The sequence below is a fragment of the Anas acuta genome, chromosome Z (assembly GCF_963932015.1).
Source record: "Anas acuta chromosome Z, bAnaAcu1.1, whole genome shotgun sequence".
In the NCBI taxonomy this organism is placed as follows: domain Eukaryota; kingdom Metazoa; phylum Chordata; class Aves; order Anseriformes; family Anatidae; genus Anas; species Anas acuta.
In genome coordinates, this window is record NC_089017.1 from 35,283,760 (window position 1) to 35,302,590 (window position 18,831).

General features: G+C 33.6%; 1 protein-coding gene across 4 annotated transcripts in view; it reads left to right on the forward strand.

Moving 5' to 3' along the window:
- Positions 1-18,831, forward strand: part of VPS13A (vacuolar protein sorting 13 homolog A) — a 125,156-nt gene that overhangs the window by 54,171 nt on the left and 52,154 nt on the right. For all 4 annotated transcript variants that reach the window (XM_068665862.1, XM_068665861.1, XM_068665864.1 and 1 more), the window contains exons 30-46: positions 1,167-1,283; positions 1,366-1,469; positions 1,876-2,043; positions 2,658-2,965; positions 3,681-3,828; positions 4,701-4,851; positions 6,220-6,344; positions 7,247-7,416; positions 8,050-8,270; positions 8,839-9,071; positions 11,566-11,658; positions 12,182-12,538; positions 13,301-13,402; positions 14,724-14,879; positions 14,988-15,249; positions 16,722-16,882; positions 18,640-18,743. In XM_068665862.1, coding sequence (XP_068521963.1) covers positions 1,167-1,283; positions 1,366-1,469; positions 1,876-2,043; positions 2,658-2,965; positions 3,681-3,828; positions 4,701-4,851; positions 6,220-6,344; positions 7,247-7,416; positions 8,050-8,270; positions 8,839-9,071; positions 11,566-11,658; positions 12,182-12,538; positions 13,301-13,402; positions 14,724-14,879; positions 14,988-15,249; positions 16,722-16,882; positions 18,640-18,743 — 2,980 coding nt within the window. The remainder of the gene's footprint in view (positions 1-1,166; positions 1,284-1,365; positions 1,470-1,875; positions 2,044-2,657; positions 2,966-3,680; positions 3,829-4,700; positions 4,852-6,219; positions 6,345-7,246; positions 7,417-8,049; positions 8,271-8,838; positions 9,072-11,565; positions 11,659-12,181; positions 12,539-13,300; positions 13,403-14,723; positions 14,880-14,987; positions 15,250-16,721; positions 16,883-18,639; positions 18,744-18,831) is intronic.

Below are 18,831 nucleotides of genomic sequence, written 5' to 3' on the forward strand. Positions count from 1 at the left end.
TACATTTGTGTCCATATGATGTTCTGTGAACTTACAGATTCTGGTCTGTGGCTTACTGAGCTGTGAACAGATGATTCAGTGCTTCTGTATTTTTGAGCCATTTTGCGATAAAAGCAAACACTGAAGTGCTTGTTTGTAGCTTATAGAGTTCTCAGAGGCAAAAGATTAAATCAATTTCTTATTTATTAACATATGACAATTTCTCTGCTATTTATTATTTAGTATGTTGTAGTATAGTTGGAAGGGACTTAAAAGACCATCTAGTCCAAATACGTGGCCTCTTCCAGGCTAACCAAAAGTTAAAGTATGTTAATGAAGTCATTGTCCAAATGTCTCTTGAACAGTGACAGGCATGGGGTGTCAACTATCTCTAGAAAGCTTCTTCCAGTATTTGACCACCCTCATGGTAAAGAAGTTTGCAGTTAGTAGGCATTGCACAGCTGAAAAGCCTTGTAATGAACAACAACAAAATACACTTTCTTAGGTGATTCTCTTCCCTCCTCCCCTACTCCTCTATAACTTTGCAAACTAAACTTTTACTGGGGATAGTTGTCAGTTGTCAGTTGTCAGTCTTGGCTGAGGAGTTTTCTTTTGCTAGCAAGGTACAATAAAATGGTATGACTGAACCTAATATATTTATGGAACTGTAGTTTGAGTCTAAGGATTGAGAAGACGTTAGCATGCATGCAATACTTTGATGAAATATCTCATCTGAAAAGCTGTTTAAAACTTGGATTTAGGAAATCGAGTGCAGATCTCCTTCATTATGTAAACAAGACCTTTAGTTGCAAATGACTCATCGATAGAACAGGTAGAAGAGTATATTAATGCAGCTATCATGTTAACACTATTAGAAGTAAACTGCTTATTCCTGAATACAGTATTTCTGATTTTGTTTTGTGCCATGTGGATATATATAAAATGAATTTCAATTAATAAAGTACTGATGGTGTATACCAAAGTTTGTGAAACACATAAAGACTACTGTATATGCAAGCAGTTCCTTCCTGTCCTACCTGCTAGAATGAGTGCTGTGCATCTCACCCACACTGTAGACTTTATAGACTTCAGAGAAGGGGTACTAAATTTTCTGTCTCTTTTTGAAGAAAAATTATTTATGTCTCCTCCTTGAAGAACTGCTTTTTTTTTTTTTGTATTTCCTACAGCATCAAAAAAATCAAAGTATGAAGATGTTATCGACCTCAATATCTGTGCGGATTTATCTTGTTTACGTGTCTTTATTAGAGAGAAAAAACATAGAATAGCTGAAATTCACATTGAAGGTAAGAATAAAATTTTAATAACAGAAGCACGAAACTTTGTAACCAGAAGAGTCTCTAGATTTTGTATGTCAATTTTTTTAAGGTCTGGATAGCGAAGTGATCATGAAAAAAGCAGAAACAGAAGTAACTGCAAAATTAAAGAACATCATTATCATGGATTCTGACGAGATGGCATTGTATAAAAAGGTATGTATTTGCATGTGTCATTGATTTATGAATGGATTATAGATGCTAAATTGACCTGAACTGTGAAATCTGTTGTTTTTTTTGTTTTTTTTTTCCTGTTTGCTAGGAGTACTATTTTCTACAGGCAGACTTGTTTCTGTAGCCAGTATTGTTACACCAAAATTTTGTTGATTTTGTGCAACTGTGATTCCTGGTTGCTCATTAGGCTCAATCAAAAGAATTGTTCAAGATGAAATTCTAACTGAGTATTTTCAGCTGTTTCAAAGATGATGATGTTGTTTGTTTGTTTCATTTACTGTTAAGGTATTTAAACTAAAAATGTTTTAGAAGCGTGAGATAATATTTTGGAATTTGTTTTCTCTAGCATAAGTTTTTACATTGGAGAGGCTCTGTTTTTCTTCCTTAGGCTCTTTACATCACAGGAAAAGAAGTCTTCAACTTCAAAATGATATCTTATGTGAATGCTACAGATGGAATTGCATATGCAAACATGGATGTTGTTGACAGTAGTATGAGCCTAACAGTTGGGTGTATTCAAGTAGTTTTTGTCAACAAGTTTGTTTCTTCTATTTTGGTAAGTTAAATTTTCGAGTTGATGTCCCTTAGCATGCAGACACCATTGCCAAATCTAGAAAAGGATAAAGCATCCCATGTAAGATGGTGCCTGTTTGTGTTAGAATTCTTGCAATCTTGCAAAACCTTTGCTGGATATATGATTGAACTATTTACTTTTCTTCTCTATATTTTCATTGTTGTGGAGTGGATGGTTAAGCAGTAATGTTTGCTAATATTATCCCTTTTTTTTTAATGATCTGTGGCAAATTATAGATACATACACTGTTTTGTGGTGATGAAATATAAGTATTAAGCCATGAAAATGAATGCCTTTTCTGTACATTGTGCTAAATAAATCAATCTTTTACACATCAAATGAGTAAATAATTCATACAAGTCATGTTACAAGATCATTATTGTTGCCATCTGACTTATCAAATATTTAGTGTGGAATTTAATTTTTATATAGGCATATTTTGTCATATTCTGGGAGAGATTATCCTACTAAAGAATTAAAGTGTTTAGAAAAAGTAGTGTCTTTAGATGGTTTGCTATTTAAAATACTATGATTCTTAGAGTTCTTGAAGTAATATAATTCTTAATAAAACTCCCAAATTCTGTATTTTTTCCTAGGCTTTTATAAATAACTTTCAAGCTGCCAAAGAAGCTCTTACTGAGGCAACCGTTCAAGCAGCAGAGAAAGCAGCTACAGGTGTAAAAGAGCTAGCAGAGCGTAGTTCTCGTTTGGCACTAGATATCAATATCAAAGCACCTGTTGTGATAGTTCCACAATCAGCAGTGTCTGCGAATGTCCTGGTGGCTGATCTTGGTCTAATTACTGTAAAGAACCAATTTTTTATTGCTAAATCAAAATCTTGGTACAATCTCCCACCTGTTGTTGACTCTATGACAGTGAATTTGAGCGAACTGAAGTTATACAGGTAATGTTGTGTCAAGATTTTTCAAATTTCTATAGTCATAGTGGAATACATCAGTTGAAGAGCTTTGAGAAGTTGGTACCAAAATAATTACTGGTTGGTTATTGTCAGATACACTATTATCTTGAAATATAACAGCAAGTTAATAACTAACATTTAAAATATATGGCTTAGGACAAACAGCAATCTACATGTCTTTTAATAGAAGCAAATGTCTGTTTACAGACTGTCATGTAGATTAATAAATTTAGGAATTATTCACTGCTTTGGGACAAGTTAAACCCACTTGTAAATGGGTATTTTAACCTTTTTTTTAAGCTATTTTTATCAGGAAATAAATAAAGACAGATAGATGTAAAGAAACATTTTTAAGTGGGCTTTGGTGCTGGAGATTAAGAGCAGAAGCGGAAGAGGAAGGGGATTTTCAAACAGTTGAATACTGAAGAGAGAAGGAACTGTTCTCCAGCTGATAAGAGGTCATAACTTGCAAAAAGCTAGTATACAGGACATATGGTCTATATATCTCCTCCCTGCCGAGAAATGATGTTTAGTTGCTGGAGCAAAGCTTTAACTAGATATTTTAGGAGTAGTACACTCAGCTATGAAGACTGTTTTACAGTACTTTTCAAAAAGATCAAGAAAAGACCGAAACATATTCATGTTTGTTAGAACATGTAAGTAGTATGTTGTGCTGATAGTACTTTGTTTCTCTTCACAGATCATACTATGAGCAGGATACATTGCAAAGTGAAGTACAGCTGCTGCAGCCACTCAATCTGGAAGTAGTTGTTGAACGAAATTTAGCTGCTGCATGGTATACTGAAGTTCCTGATATTAAAATATCTGGACGACTCAAACCTATGAATGTAAGCAGTCTTTTCTGAAAGCAACTGTTAAAAACCTTAGATTTATTAATAGATTTAATTTAATAGATTAATATCAAATTATAAAAATAATATATATTTAATTATTAATAGATTTATTTTTCCTGTCCATAAAATCCCAAGCTCCCTAGCTTATTATTTTATCTAAAGACACAAAGGTAGAATGGATTTTGTTGTTTCATACAGGAAAAGGGAAGTGAATACATTTTTGCTCTGATCTGGGTTTCATCTGCAATACAGCAGATAGACTTTGTGCTATATATTACTGTTGCCATTTAGAAATGAGTGTGCTTTTATAGCCTTGTTTTATGCGTCTTTTGGTATCTTTGAAGGATAGAGTAGAAAAACTTGGGTTTTATTCTTCAGTTTGTTAGTGACATGGTCAACTGCAGAATTCATACCTACAGCAAGCTTCAGTTAGTGCACATTCTCATTTAAATTAAATGTCATAAAATTTAAAGCATGTTAGATGTATGAGGAAACCTTTTTGTTAAATTTTGAAATAAAACTAGTAACCCTTGTTGTGAAGTACCTTTTGACTAAACACGCTTAACAATTTTAAGCAACTGTAGGTTAAACTGTTTTGTATTTTCTAAAAGTCAATTTCTAAATTGTAGCTTTACAAAGAAAGTTTGTGGAAAAAAAACAAAATGTGTGAACAAGTTTTGATTTCTATAATTTACTTTAAGGAGTTGTGCAGATTTTAGAAAACTTTTTTTCTTATTTCTTTAGTCTCCTAACTAGTGATTCAAATTAGATGAACTTTATTTACTTATCTAAAAATTTAGATTTCAGTTACCAAAAGTTCAATGAATAGGTACGTTCTACGTTTATGAACAATCGTTTTTTTTAAGCTAATTCTCAGTCAGGAAGATATTACAACAATATTGAGGACACTAAATGAAAATATATGTGGAAGCTCGGATGCATCACCACCTTTACCAGAACCAAAAGATACAACTAGCCATTGTAGTGATATCCAGAGTACTTCACAGCAATCTGCAGGTAACGTATTCTATAATCAAATGTTGTCTAGCTTTTTAGGTATTCCTTTCAACTTATTCTTTTTGTTGTAATAACATTTATGAAAAGGTGCCAGATTCGTTTGTTTTTAACAGTATTCCTCTGTTATCTTGACATCATTTGTTCAAGCATACCCAGCATTAATGGTAATGACTAGGACCAACTAGGCTGCTGTAGTGGGTCTTACAGAATGATGTGTTTTACTGCTCTTCTGGCAGTAATGAAGCACATAAAAGTCTGTCAGCTGGATTTGGTAACATATTAACTTTAGAAAGTTGCTCTTTTAGTCTTTTGCCTCTGTATGCTCGTTCTGTTGCTATTGGTATTTTAAAAGTTTGTCTTGTCGTAAGTATAGAATAGATCAAAGTAGTGTAGTTGGAAGGGACCATCAGAGAACTTCTAGTCAAGCTGCCTGACATCTTCAGGACTAATCAAAAATTAGGGTTGTAATGAGAGTACTGTCCAATTGCCTTCTGAACACTGACAAGCAGCAGCCACCTCTCCAGGAAGCCTGTTTCAGTGTTTGACCACCCTCACAGTAAAGAAATTTTTCCTGGTGTCCAGTCTGAACCTACCGTGGGGTGGCTTAGTGCCATTCCTGCATGTCTTGTCATCAGTTACCAGGGAGCAGAGACCAAGAGACCAGTACCTCCCTCTGTGCTTCTCAAAAGGTTTCAGAGAGCAGTAAGGTCAGCTCTCAGCCTCCTTTTCTCCAGACTAAACAAGCTATGTGTCCTCAGCACTTACCAGCTTTGCTGTCCTCTTCTGGAAGCTTTCAAGGACCTTAACACACTTTTTACGTTGTGGGGATGAGAACTGCACACAATATTCAAGGTGCAGGCCTCACCAATGCTGAATATAACAGGAGAATCACCTCTTTTAACCAGCTGGCTCTGCACCCCAAAATGCGGTTTTGCCCTCTTGGCTGCTGGGGCACACTGCTGGCTCATGTTGACTACTTCTGGCATTACTAAAAGTTATCCCTACTGAGTAGGCATCATTAGTCATTAACTGTCATTAACTGTCATTAACTGTCATTAACACACACTCAAAATCAAAGTAGGAACTTGCGTTCTGTGTAAGATTCCAGCATGAAGTACTGTATACCATTAAAGGAAGCTGTATACCTATATCTTAAGTGGTCAGAACTGCATATAAAAGATACATACACAGCATTTTACGTTCTCAAATGTATGTGATTTTTCTCAACCAGATTGGATTTAACTGTAATGGGTTTACATGTGGAGGAATAGGTAAGCTGTAGTTTATTATAGTGATTTTGAGGATACATATTATTTTCCATATTTGCTGTCAAGTTATTTTATTTAATGTGTTTCTAATTTCTGAAAGGTGTAACAGTTGTGACATCAGCTGTAGTAGAATTGCACTCACCTGTAAAAATAAAAACAACACTAAAACTGGATTTCAGATTCGACTCCCTGACATTGGTGCTGTATAGTCCAAATTCAAAACAGGTAGGTATAATTTTGGTTTCAGGGAGAAAGAAATAATTTTGAGGATGCCTAGAGTCCTGGAAATTATGGACAGGAATATTTTGGTTTATGAGCAGAGAGAATGATTTCTAGTACTAATAACAAAACCAATATAAATGATAAACAATTATTTTAACTAAACCAGCTGTCAGGAAAGACAGTGGCCAATGGTAACACATCATACGTGGCAGCTTCTGTGATGTGATTTGACTTCAAATTTGCTGACTTGATTAAAATCTTGATTAAAATCTTTTAATCTTGATTAAAAGACTCTTTGGGGGGGGAAAATACAGAGGAATGCAGGCCTTTTTTTAGTTATACATACTTGTGTGGACACCTAAGTAAAGTTGCAGAGAGAGATTTAGAATACGTATCACAGTACAAATGCATTTTTAGTTTTCTTGGTTTAAATTGCTAAAACTTGTCAGCAAATTTCTGACAAAAGATATGTTAGTATTTTGTTGTAAAAAAGGGTATTAGTTTAGATTTTGAAGACTGGCTGGACACTATGTAGTGTTCCATATAGCCATAAGGGAAAAAAAAATAATTTCTCACATTTGACATTTTTTGCTTAATCTGCATATTGTTAAACTTAAAAACAGAAAAAAAAAATCAAAACCTACATATGACAGTTCTACTTTCTTTTAAGCACAGTTACCCTTTCACTAATGTAGACTTGCTCTAACAATCTTATAGAAAGGTAAAGCTTTCTTTTAACAGAACTTTCTCTGTGTGTTACTGATTTTTGTTGTCTTTTGAATTATCATTTAGTATATTGTTATTAGAATGCTTAGCAGTTACAATAAAGCTGTATAGCACACTGGTGTGTAATCTCCATTTCCTGTAAGCAATCCTACAAATATATTCTCATTCCATTTAAACAGGTTACAAATTTGGATCAGAGAGATGACTTGTTGAAGCTTGCAGAGTTTAAGTTAGTTTTAATGTCAGCTGCAGTCAAAATGTTATCAGATGGTTCAATGAATGCTTCAGTCAAGCTAGCAAACTGTACATTAGATGATAAAAGACAGTCAATCCAGAAGGCTACACCAAGGTCTGTGTTTTGACATAAATTACTGTTTTATTGGAGTTTGCCATAGAGTTACAAATATTTCTGTTTTACTGTTCTTTTAAAAACAACTGTTTTTGATGTAGGTAGTTCTTATTGTACATGTTACAATTTCAGTGTTTGTGAATAAGACCTGTATTTTCTTTTTGCCATTTGTTCCATATGATTTTTTGTGACAGACCAATACAGGTGCTATTGACAAACTTGAAGTAGCTAAGTGCTGAAGGAAACTTCTTTTACTATCATTTTACTTTTTTTTAATTTACTGTTTTAATAAACCAGTGAGCAGTAAGACTCAGATTTTCTTTCCAAAGAATAACAAACTTAGGTATAACACTTTGAAATGTAAACAAATAATTGTAATAGTCTATGTTGTTAAAATTATGAACACCTTCAGTTGCCGATATGCAGGAGTCTTGTCAGTTTTGAAGTTTTATAGAATTTATGTTGATACTGATTTCTTATGCTTTAAAGCATTGGTTAAGCTTCAAGGTTTTCAGTATCACTTTTTCAGTACAGTTTTGTTAATGTATTGCATATGGAGAGAATCGAGTATTTTTCAGTATTTGTGGCTCTTTTCTTATTGTTTCCTTAAATGCTGCTTTAATGGTCTTTCAGGATGGTGGAAATGAAGCATGGATTTGAAAAGAAAGTTATGGTGGATATAAACTATAAGCAGGGGAGAGATGGCACTGTTTTTGACATGATTGTTCAAGAGATATACCTTTGTGCAAGCATGGAATTTCTACTTACTGTTGCAGATATATTCCTAAAGGCTAATGCAGAAAGTGCTGCTGCACAGAGAAATCTCAAGCAGTCATTACCTTTAAAAGAGCAAGGTACATGCTGGAAATACTTTTTTTTTTAAAAAAAAGAAAATAAATAAATATGTTTAAATAAATATCTAGTTATACTCAGCATAATAATACTCTAAAAAATTATAATACTCTTTTTATGTTGTTTTGTGTGTGTAGAACAGCTTCTTTTAACCATTGATGTTTCTTTCTTTGCATCACCAAATTTGGTTTATGACCCTCAGTCTTCATTTCCAAATGATGCTCAGTCTTCTCAGAAATGCCTAAAAATTGATTTCTAAAATTAAATAAGTTGGAAAAGGAGAGTTACATCTGGCAATCCCTAAATTTGTTTGTCTACCACAGTCATGATTTTTTGTTATGCCTGAAAGTAGTTAAGTAGGTAAGGCTTTAAAAGTTTTTTATCTGCAGTAAAGAGTCTAGAAATAGGTCAGTGGCAGGGATCTACATGTTTTCTGTTGCCAGTTTTGCTAGATCTTAGCACTAAATCTTTAGAATACCTCTAAATGTTATAAACAATAAAAACAATAGATGTAAATACTGACAGTTTAAGCTTTGAGCAATTAATCAAATTGAATTTATGTTTTTGAAGCACCTGTGCAGCCTGTATCTACAATGGAAATGAACATTATTGTTAAAAATCCAGAGATTGTGTTTGTGGCTGATTTAACAAGAAGTGATGCTCCTGCGTTGGTGGTTACAACACAGTGTGAAGTCTTCATTAAAAATAGCCCTGAAAGGTATAGCATGACAGCTGCTGTTAAAGAGATACAAGTAAAAGCATGCCCATTTCTTCCAGAAGAAAGGAAAGGGAATGTTACTACGGTGAGTTTAATGACATCCAGTTTGTTTTGAAAAGATACTATATTACTTGTGCTACTAGAATGTAAGTTACTTGAGAAGTTTTTATCATTAGAATGTCTATTATGGATATATTAATAAATTTTCTGTTTGGATTATATTGTTGCTTTTATTCTCTTTTGTGTGTTAAGCTAAAAAGTTTCATCTTAATCTGTGGCGTTGAGGTTTGCTTTCAATGACAATGGAAAAATTAAGAGCCTGGAGGAGTAAAAATGTAACGATCTCTGATGTCCAGTGTAAGCCAAATAAAGAGTATTTTGTGAGAATACACTATTTCAGATGAAGTATACTCCTTTTGGAATTTCAGTCTGAAACTGTTAAATAGCTATGTTAGTGAATAACAAAGGATCACAGACACAATAGAAAGTATATATTATGAATTGTTTACAGTAAGTTATTCATAAATTTCTTCGTGTTAAGGTCCATATACCATTGTATTAGTGCTTTGACACTGTATATTTTGGCAGCAGAATCAGACTTGTTCGTCACTGGCTGGCTGACTCCTGAAGCTTCTTGAAGCTTTTCTGCATCTACAGCAGATTGAATGTCAGTTAACTCTAAAATTATATTTTATCAGACTAAAACAGTATATCCAGCCGCATATCTGTGTCCTCAAAGTACAGATAAATTTTGAAGAACTAGTCCTTTCAGCTCTTATTAATGCCCGCCTACTTTATGGAGCTATGTAGGCCAAAACAAAGCAGTAATTGCAAAGAATAGGGACTTCCACTCCATCTCTTTATTTGATACATTCATGGAAATCCATTCCTGCAGGCATTCAAGGCCAGGCTGGATGTGACTCTGGGCAGCCTGCTGTAGTGGTTGGCAACCTTGCCCAGAGCCAGGGGGTTGAACCTGTATGATCTTTAAGGTACTTTTCAACGTAGGCCATTCTATGATTCTATGATCTTACTCCTTGGCTAGACAATCTTTGATTGCATTAATCTGTTAAAAATCTGTAGTTGAGAAAGTAATTTTTGCACTGATAGACACAATACAGTGCAGAATCTCTTAATTTCCATTTCTGTACGTGGTAAATGTGGCACAAATGTGGCCATCTTTATAGAATGAAAGTAAAAGCATTCAGGCCCTGCTTTCATTCTTACAAAAACAACGCCTGCCAGATTCTCACATCTCAGACTGTAGAAACAGAAGATCTGTCTGACAGAATCTTTATGATGAAAGAAGAAGCATTTTAGGATGTTAGTTTTGGTGCTCAAAATAGTACCTGCCCTCTTGGAATGATTCAGAAAGTTCTCAAGATTTAAAATTCTCAAGGGGAGAATAATAAATAAATAAAATAATATAGATAACTAAAATTATATAGAATAAAATAAAACGTTCTCTTCAGGTAGCATTGTAATTAGCCCCTTTTGAAAAATAAGAAATCTCTGTACCCAGCTTTACCATAAACAATATAATTTCAGTCAGGTAAATTAATAAGAGATCTAGAGATTCAGACGACATTCCACTGAATTTAGTCAAGCAAGAAAATGTATGCTATGATGTTTTATGAAGATTGTAAGATTTCTGAAGACTCATATTCACATGAAGATTTTATAATGCCTAAACCTTGAGGACACTAGTGGTAGATGAACTTGTCCTCCAGATGAATAGATGCCCCAGATTTCAGTAGGCTAGCTCCTCAATTTAGAGTGGTGCAAATAATGAAGTTCTTTCCATACATTTCTCACATGTACATTGGTCTAAGGAAGAATGCATTATTTTTCTTTCTTAACTGTACCACCAAAAATATATAAATAAATAAAACGGTGAATTTGAGCAGCAGTGGTTGAAATAATAACAGACCAAAAATTGTTAAATCAAACTCACTGGGGAAGATATCTATCTAAAATATCATATATCTATGCCTCCAGTATCTAATTTAGATGTGGACAGAGATGCTGGGAAAGATCACAAAATTAACATTGCTGGAAATTTTTTTATTTAAAAAAAACCACAAACATTTATTTTCTCAGATAAGGAACTCAAGAGTAAGTTTTGCTGTCAATATAGTTTCAGGAGTACAGATACTAACTACATCAGCCTGCTTTGTTAAATGCATAGGTTTTGGTTAACCTTGGTAAATGGGAGTATGCAATGTCTGTAAAACAAAGCTTTAACTGAGTCACTTTGATTTTGTGATGTATTTATTCAGTATGTTTGCTTTTTTTTTCACTATCTGAAAAGTCTGATTCCCCTCAAAAGTCACAAGCATAGTGTAGTACATTTTCCTGTATTTGACATTTGATGCTTTTTAATGATTGAGAATAACTGAGGTGATGCTTCTGATGACTTTCTTTCTTTACATTGGAGAACATATTACTGTTAAGGTTGCTCTTAATTTTGAAGAACGAATAATGATTACTTTTCAGTATTTTTAACGTATGGTATTTAAAATTATATGCTTTTTAGAATACTTTTTTTTTCTCAATGTGTTTTTTACTCTTTTGTGTAGGTACTGCAGCCTTGTGACTTCTTCTTTGAGATGAAGCAATCTGGTACTAATCCACAGTCAGCTGATCTAATGATTAAATCTCTGACAGTAAAAGTAGGTCGATATTTTCATGGCTTTTAGTTCTCTACTCCTTCCTGCTCAGAAGGCTTTAAAGTTGCTTGTGCTTGTTTCTTAAAAAAATTAAAAAAATCAGGAATGACTGAAGTGGTGAATTGTTTCTGTTCTTCATCAGGTAACTTTGCTGTTTAGGATGTAAAAACAAAGAAAATTTAATAACAACTATTATGTCACAGTGTTTTTGGATGCTGAGTACTATAAAATAGCCTGATGTACAGAATAAAGTTTTGAAGCATTCACATACAGTGTTGGACTATACAGGTTTGAAAGTTCCTATCTGGAAGAAAGGCAGGGGTTGAAAATATGAACAGGTTAAAATGTAGCTTATGGAAAGAAATCCGTATTCATATGTGAGAAAAGAGTCCTGTAGAGAACAGAACTATTGTAGAGAACTTTTTTGTCGATGTAACATGATTTGTTAAGATTTTGTGTCTGAAAGTAGCATACCTTTTCCTGTGCTAGCTTCTCATTTCCAATTGTTCCAACTTCTTTTTTGTAGGTTTCACCAATTATCATAAATACAGTAATCACTATTACCTCCGCCCTTTATCGAACTGCAGAAACAACAGAAGAAGAGATTAGTCAAATTCCTCCAGACTTGTGGAATATGAAAGATGTAAAAAGTCTAAAAATGTGGTTTCTTGAAGAGTCAAATGAAAATGAAGACTCAAATCCAACCTCTGAACTGGTTCCCACAGGAGAGTCATTGAAAATGAGTATAGAATCTCTCATTCTAACACTTGAAGCTGGAGTTGGCCACCGAACTGTACCAATGCTCTTAGCCAAATCCTCATTTCTTGGAGAAGTCAAAAATTGGAGTACACTTATCAACCTACATTCTCAGCTTGAGCTAGAGGTGAGGAATCCTAGATGAGGAAGAAAAATTCTGTTAAGATATTAAGCTCATTATCTTATTTAGAAAATAAAAGAAAAATCACCTGTATATTTGATGATTAAGCTCTACATGTATTGTAGCAGCAGGACAGGAATAAGGTCTTACGTTAGCTAAAGTGAAAATCTAATGCATTAAATATAAGGTATTAATGATAGTAATTGAGTTTATACAATGTGACATTCATCCACATTTAAACTTAATACAGCTTCCCAGAGGACTGTTGTGACAATAGTAAGTTTTGGAGTAGCAGCTGGCTTAAACTCTGTGACAATGTCAAATTAAGATTGCAATATAATATATTCATATGTCATTTTTATACATGTAAAGTATTATGTGATATCAGTTTCATACAAAAATCTTCCAAAATTTCCAATATTTGGAAATAAAATTAATTGGTCATTGTAGGTAGATTCATCCTTGTTTCATAGTGTTTCAGACTTCTAGTGCCTACAGCATAAGCAAAAATTATAGTTTAAGTGACAGATCTTATGCAACTTAATTTGGAAATGGGTCTTTCCAATAGAGACTTACATGCCTCATTTATTTACTTAATTTATTTACTTCATCTTATGGTAGGAGTTGACTAAAAGTCCAATCTGACTGTCTTATAGTCCAAAATAATTAATATATTTGAAAATCAGAATTTTAAGTCTTAAAATCTGTAGAGCTTTTGTTGATTTAAGTTGTATGCAATTTCCTAACTAACATTTCCATTTCCCATAGGTACATTATTTTAATGAGATGTTCGGGGTGTGGGAACCATTACTTGAACCACTAGAAATTGAGAAGACTGATTTATTCAAACCCTGGATTCTAGAAATCAAGGTATATTTCCCAAAGCTAAACTCAAATCTTTTATTTTAATTCCTTTGGGGGGGGGAGGGGAATAAAATTATGTTGTATGTACTCTGCACCTTTCATTCCTGATATTAAAAAAAATATGTAATGATTTTGTTCTTTCTTCTTAGTTACTGATACTTTTTTTTTCCCTGTTGGTGAATGAAACCAGGTCTTGCACCAGTAAACATCCAGACTCTCATATCTTTTAAATAATACCGTCTTTTAGGTGACAGGAAGGTTTGATTCCTATTGCACTAGATAATCATGATGGTTTTATGTTAAGTCTCTAAAGTCAGGTCATACGTTACTGATACATTCAGTGGCTTTGGAAAGATAGAACACTCATATTGTTCCATGGTAGTATCTGTACCATACTGGAAGCACTGACACTCATGGGAATACTGTTTTTCTTATTTCATCTCCCTCTTGAAAACAGTCTTGATTCTGCTTTCAAAGTAGATAAGGATTTTTTTTAAGGAAAGGAGATGGATTTTTATTTGTATTTTCCCTGCTCTCTCTTAACTCTCTTTTATTGCATTGTTAGCTGATTTGTGTAATTTTTCAGTATTTTTTTTTGCCTGAGAGCTTGTTCAGAATGGGATAACTGTCCTTCTCCTACAAAAGTTAGTATCAAACAGCTTTCTACAGCAGTGGCCTCAGAAATTAAGAACTTGCTTTTATGACTGTTCCTAAAAAGAAAAGAGACCTAATGCAGGAGGAAGGTATAAGGTAGTGAGTCAAAGCTCGTACTTCATTGCCTAGGATTTGAAATGTAACATTTGGAAATACATCATTTCCAGAAACACTGAAGTACTGGAAAATACTTCATATAGTTGTTTTTGTTTTTGTTTTTTTTCTTTTTTTCCTGTCAAATACTAAAAAAAAAAAACATACAAAGTGAGTACATGGTTTGGAAACATGTAGACTATATTTAGAGTTAGTATTTTAAGAATGAGAAATAAACTATGTATATAGTTTTTATATAGTCATATTAGATGTGTTAAGATAAATGTTTTCACACAGCATTAACTAGGTATGTAAGTATATGGGTACGTTTATTTTTGAATAAATTTAAATTTAGCTGCTATAATTGGAATCTAATTGACTTCTGAAATCTATCTTTTGCTTGTTGCCATCTTCTTTCCCTCTTTCTGTTTTAAATTGAGAATAAAACCATGAATAAAATAGGAAAATAATACAGGGCATAGAAGTAGGAAGAGAAGAGTAGAAAAAAAAAGTCATGAGACTTGCTTTACAGAAAGAATGATCAGATAAGAATTAAAAAAAAATATAAATCTCCTTTCAGATGAAGAAGAAGCCTAAAAAAGCAGTGGTTGAATCAGATGCAGAAGAGAACTACAAAGTTCCAGAACATAAAACAGTAATAAATGTTTCCTCAAAAGACCAGCTGAATATTACACTATCCAAATGTGGTCTACAAATGTTGAGTAACTTGGGCACGGTAAGAAAGATAACGACAGTGTCAGATTTGTGTTAAATGTATGTTTGCACAGATTCTTTTGTTGAAGCCTTACTCAGTATATTTGTGTTTTATATCTTTGCTTTCTAGGCATTTGCTGAAGCAGCAAGTCAAACTTCAGACATCTTCAAAAAAGACCGAGCACCATTTGTACTAATAAATTCTTTAGGACTTCCCATCACTGTCTCACCCAGTGATTCCTTTAGTGTCCTCAATGTCGAATTTGGAGCAAAAATATTTCATTTAGTAGATGGAGAGAATTTAAATATGGAATATGTCAGAACTAAAAATGAGAGTGACCAGTTCACCGCAATGACCACTCTGAGTAGCAAAAGGTTTTACATTCAAATCTGTAAGTTCCAAAGTTCATAAACCTTATGATTTTGTAGCATGAGGCATGATGCATCTTCTACTTGTCAGTAAATACTGGAGGATGGCACAACATGAAAGGAATGATTCTTCGTATTATAGATGCATCTCAGTGTTTGAAATCCCACTTTGGCCTTTTTAGCTAAAAGTTGCACATATATTGCTTGTTAAATAAATTTCCTACTATGGTAACTTTTAGATAACTAATATTTATTTCCTAGTTTCGTTGCAATCAAATGCTTTTTGTTTGTATTCACAAGTTACTGCAGAATTAAGCTGCCGATTTTTTTTTTTTTTAACAATACTGAGGGCTGCATATATACATAGAATCATAGAATCATAGAATATCCTGAGTTGGAAGGGACCCTTTAGGATCATCAAGTCCAACTCTTGACACCGCACAGGTCTACCCAAAAGTTCAGACCATGTGACTAAGTGCACAGTCCAATCTCTTCTTAAATTCAGACAGGCTCGGTGCAGTGACCACTTCCCTGGGGAGCCTGTTCCAGTGTGCAACCACTCTCTCTGTGAAGAACCCCCTCCTGATGTCAAGCCTAAATTTCCCCTGCCTCAGCTTAACCCCGTTCCCGCGGGTCCTGTCACTGGTGTTAATGGAGAAAAGGTCTCCTGCCTCTCGACACCCCCTTACGAGGAAGTTGTAGACTGCGATGAGGTCTCCCCTCAGCCTCCTCTTCTCCAGGCTGAACAGGCCCAGTGCCCTCAGCCGTTCCTCGTACGTCTTCCCCTCCAGGAAGTTACTTTTAAGAAAGTATTGTTTTATTTAAAGACCACAGTTAAAGCTGAAATAAAATTTAGTGATTTTTAATGGTGTTAAAAAAGTTAGTTTGTCATAGCAATTGACAGTTTTTCAAAACTGATTTGGCAAACAAATCTTGACCAAATTATTTATTAATAGTTGAATTATTTTCTAATATTTATGTGCTGTACTTTTCTAGTAAGCCATAATGTTTTGTAAATATTTCTCTCTAGGCACCAGTTTTATTTGCAGAGGCAAAAGATGGAATGTACTTAGGTTATTATTCATAAATTATGAATAAATTCATAACTTATTATGAAATTATTATAATTTATTATACATTAATAATTTATTCATTTATGCTTGTATCCTATGGCAGGGTGGGGGAGGGAGCGGGAGAATCTTTCCTAGGTTAGACCTGGCACTTAGGGACACAGTCTAATGGATGACATTGTTAGTATGGGGATGGCTGGACCTGATGACCTTGAAGGTCTCTTCCAACCTTAATAATTCTATGATTTTATTTATTTGGTGACACGACATGTTTGTCAGACTGAAAGTGGTGGTTGTCCTTGTTTGCTTTGAATTTTTGTGGAGGTAAAGTGGTACGTAAAATACTCTTGAATGTACATTTTTGTATTTCAAATGTATCTTTATCCCCCTTTTGAGACTTTCATTTCTGACCTTGTATGTTCTAGGTCCACATAATCATTCCACTGTGGAGAAGATTCCATTAACAAAAGTGGGTCGATGTATTTACAGAGTAAGGCATGAGGAATCAGGTGTTGAAAGGTCCATTGTCTGCCAAATTGATACTATTGAAGGAAGCAAGATAATAACTATACGTTCTCCTATCCAGGTATATATCCAGTACATTTCCAGTATGTACATATCCATATATGTTCATATCCAGTACATATCTGGTATCCCCTACATTATAATTTTTGGTTAAATTTTTAATGAATGTATATGATCATAAATACGTAGTCTATAAATAAATATTTTTACAACTGTATTTTACAAACTGATCTGAACAATTAATATAAATCTGCTGCTGTGTATTTATTATAAAGAGATTTAGAAGATATTTTCAAGAACAAAAAGCTTTTTCAAAATGATGAAGGGACTGGATGGAGTAGTATTAGAAATGGACCAGATGTTAGATCAGCATAATTCATCACTAATGTTTTCTAATACTTGCTCTAATCTTAGTCTTGTGAAATATTTGCTCTGTATGAAATTTTCAAACCTCTTAAATTTACCTTGGTTCCTCAAGGTTATCCTTCTGTTGGGTAGTTTCTTTTTCTTCATCCTATGCCATTGATAGTTGCATTTCAAATTTAATAACAAAGTAACTGAAGAGTGAGCCCTTTCAGCATACCTTTAATAGTCTTTTTGATAGACATATAATTTCTTAGGCCAAGGCAAACAGAATTTTATGGATGGTCCAAATAGTAGTATTCTATGATAGTGTCCATTATTACATGGTTAATGATCAGATTTACTGTTTTTTTCCTTATGTTAACACTTCAGCTTTGATATCAACATGGTAACTGGATTTTGGTCACTGTCTAGGTTTTCTTGTGGTTGCACAAGATCCTGATGTAACTGCAAATGGGTCAAAAATAAAAAAGCGTTTTTCTAGTATTTGTGTCCTTATTACAAAATGAGAGCTTGGATGTCTTAGGACATCCAGGAGGTATACCGCTTCAGAGGGGACAGGAAAGAATAACAAGTATTTTTTTGATGCATGTGGTTCTATATTTTCCCCACATAAAACAACAACATTGGTAATTAAAACCAAACTGTCACTCTTCTATATAGGGTTGTGTGCTGAAATATCAGAACTGGGTAACTGCGCAGCATTTATAAGAAGTTACTATACTGAAGAAACTGGTCTGCTTGGAAACCTAATACAATTTTAACATTAATGACATGAAAGAATGATATTCTATGTATATATAATGCATGCTTTTATGTTGGGTTAATTATATATGTCTATGTAAAATTTGTAGATTATTTAGGCAATTTTAGACATTTCCTTCAGAGAGACCTGAAAAGAACATTAAATAATTGAAAAATTTAAAAAGGGAGCAACTGATTATGACTAATTTCCCAGAATTGATAATACAATTAAATGAACACTGAAATAGGAAACTAATTTTTGCAAAGAACAAAAGAGCTAAATGCTCACCCAAATTCAATGTATGTAAATCATTTAACTGTGAGTAAAGTTTTGCTTCCCTTCTGTTTTCTTCCATGTGAATTTTGACCCACGGAGCTTTGTATCTGTTGTATTTTTAAAAGAAAGTTCTTTGGAAAGTTGTTAGTTCAGATTTACTTGTCTTTGATTTTGCAGGGTATGTTTCTCCTTGAAAAGAATTTTACAGCTAATATAGTAATTTCATAGTTAAAATATAACATTAAACTGCACAACAAAATCGTTTAAGGAGATTTGCTGGTATTAGAGACAGTTCTTTTGAAATACCTGACCTTGAATGGCAAATGGGTAAGACAAACAGTGAGAGAGTCCTCATTCTGTATTCTGTTAGGCTCAGAAAAGTTTATCTTACCATTTTTTCCTAATGTATCTTGCTGGATTTTTATTTTACGTAGATAAGGAATCATTTTTCAATCCCATTCAATATTTTTGAGGAAGGAAGATGTTTAGGGACTGCATCACCAGAAAATGAATTCAACATACCATTGTCTGCATACAGGTACATTATTGTTTTTTTTTGTTTTGTTTTTGTCATGTAATATGTTTCTACATTGCCAGTTGTTGTATCCATATAACTGTACAAAAAA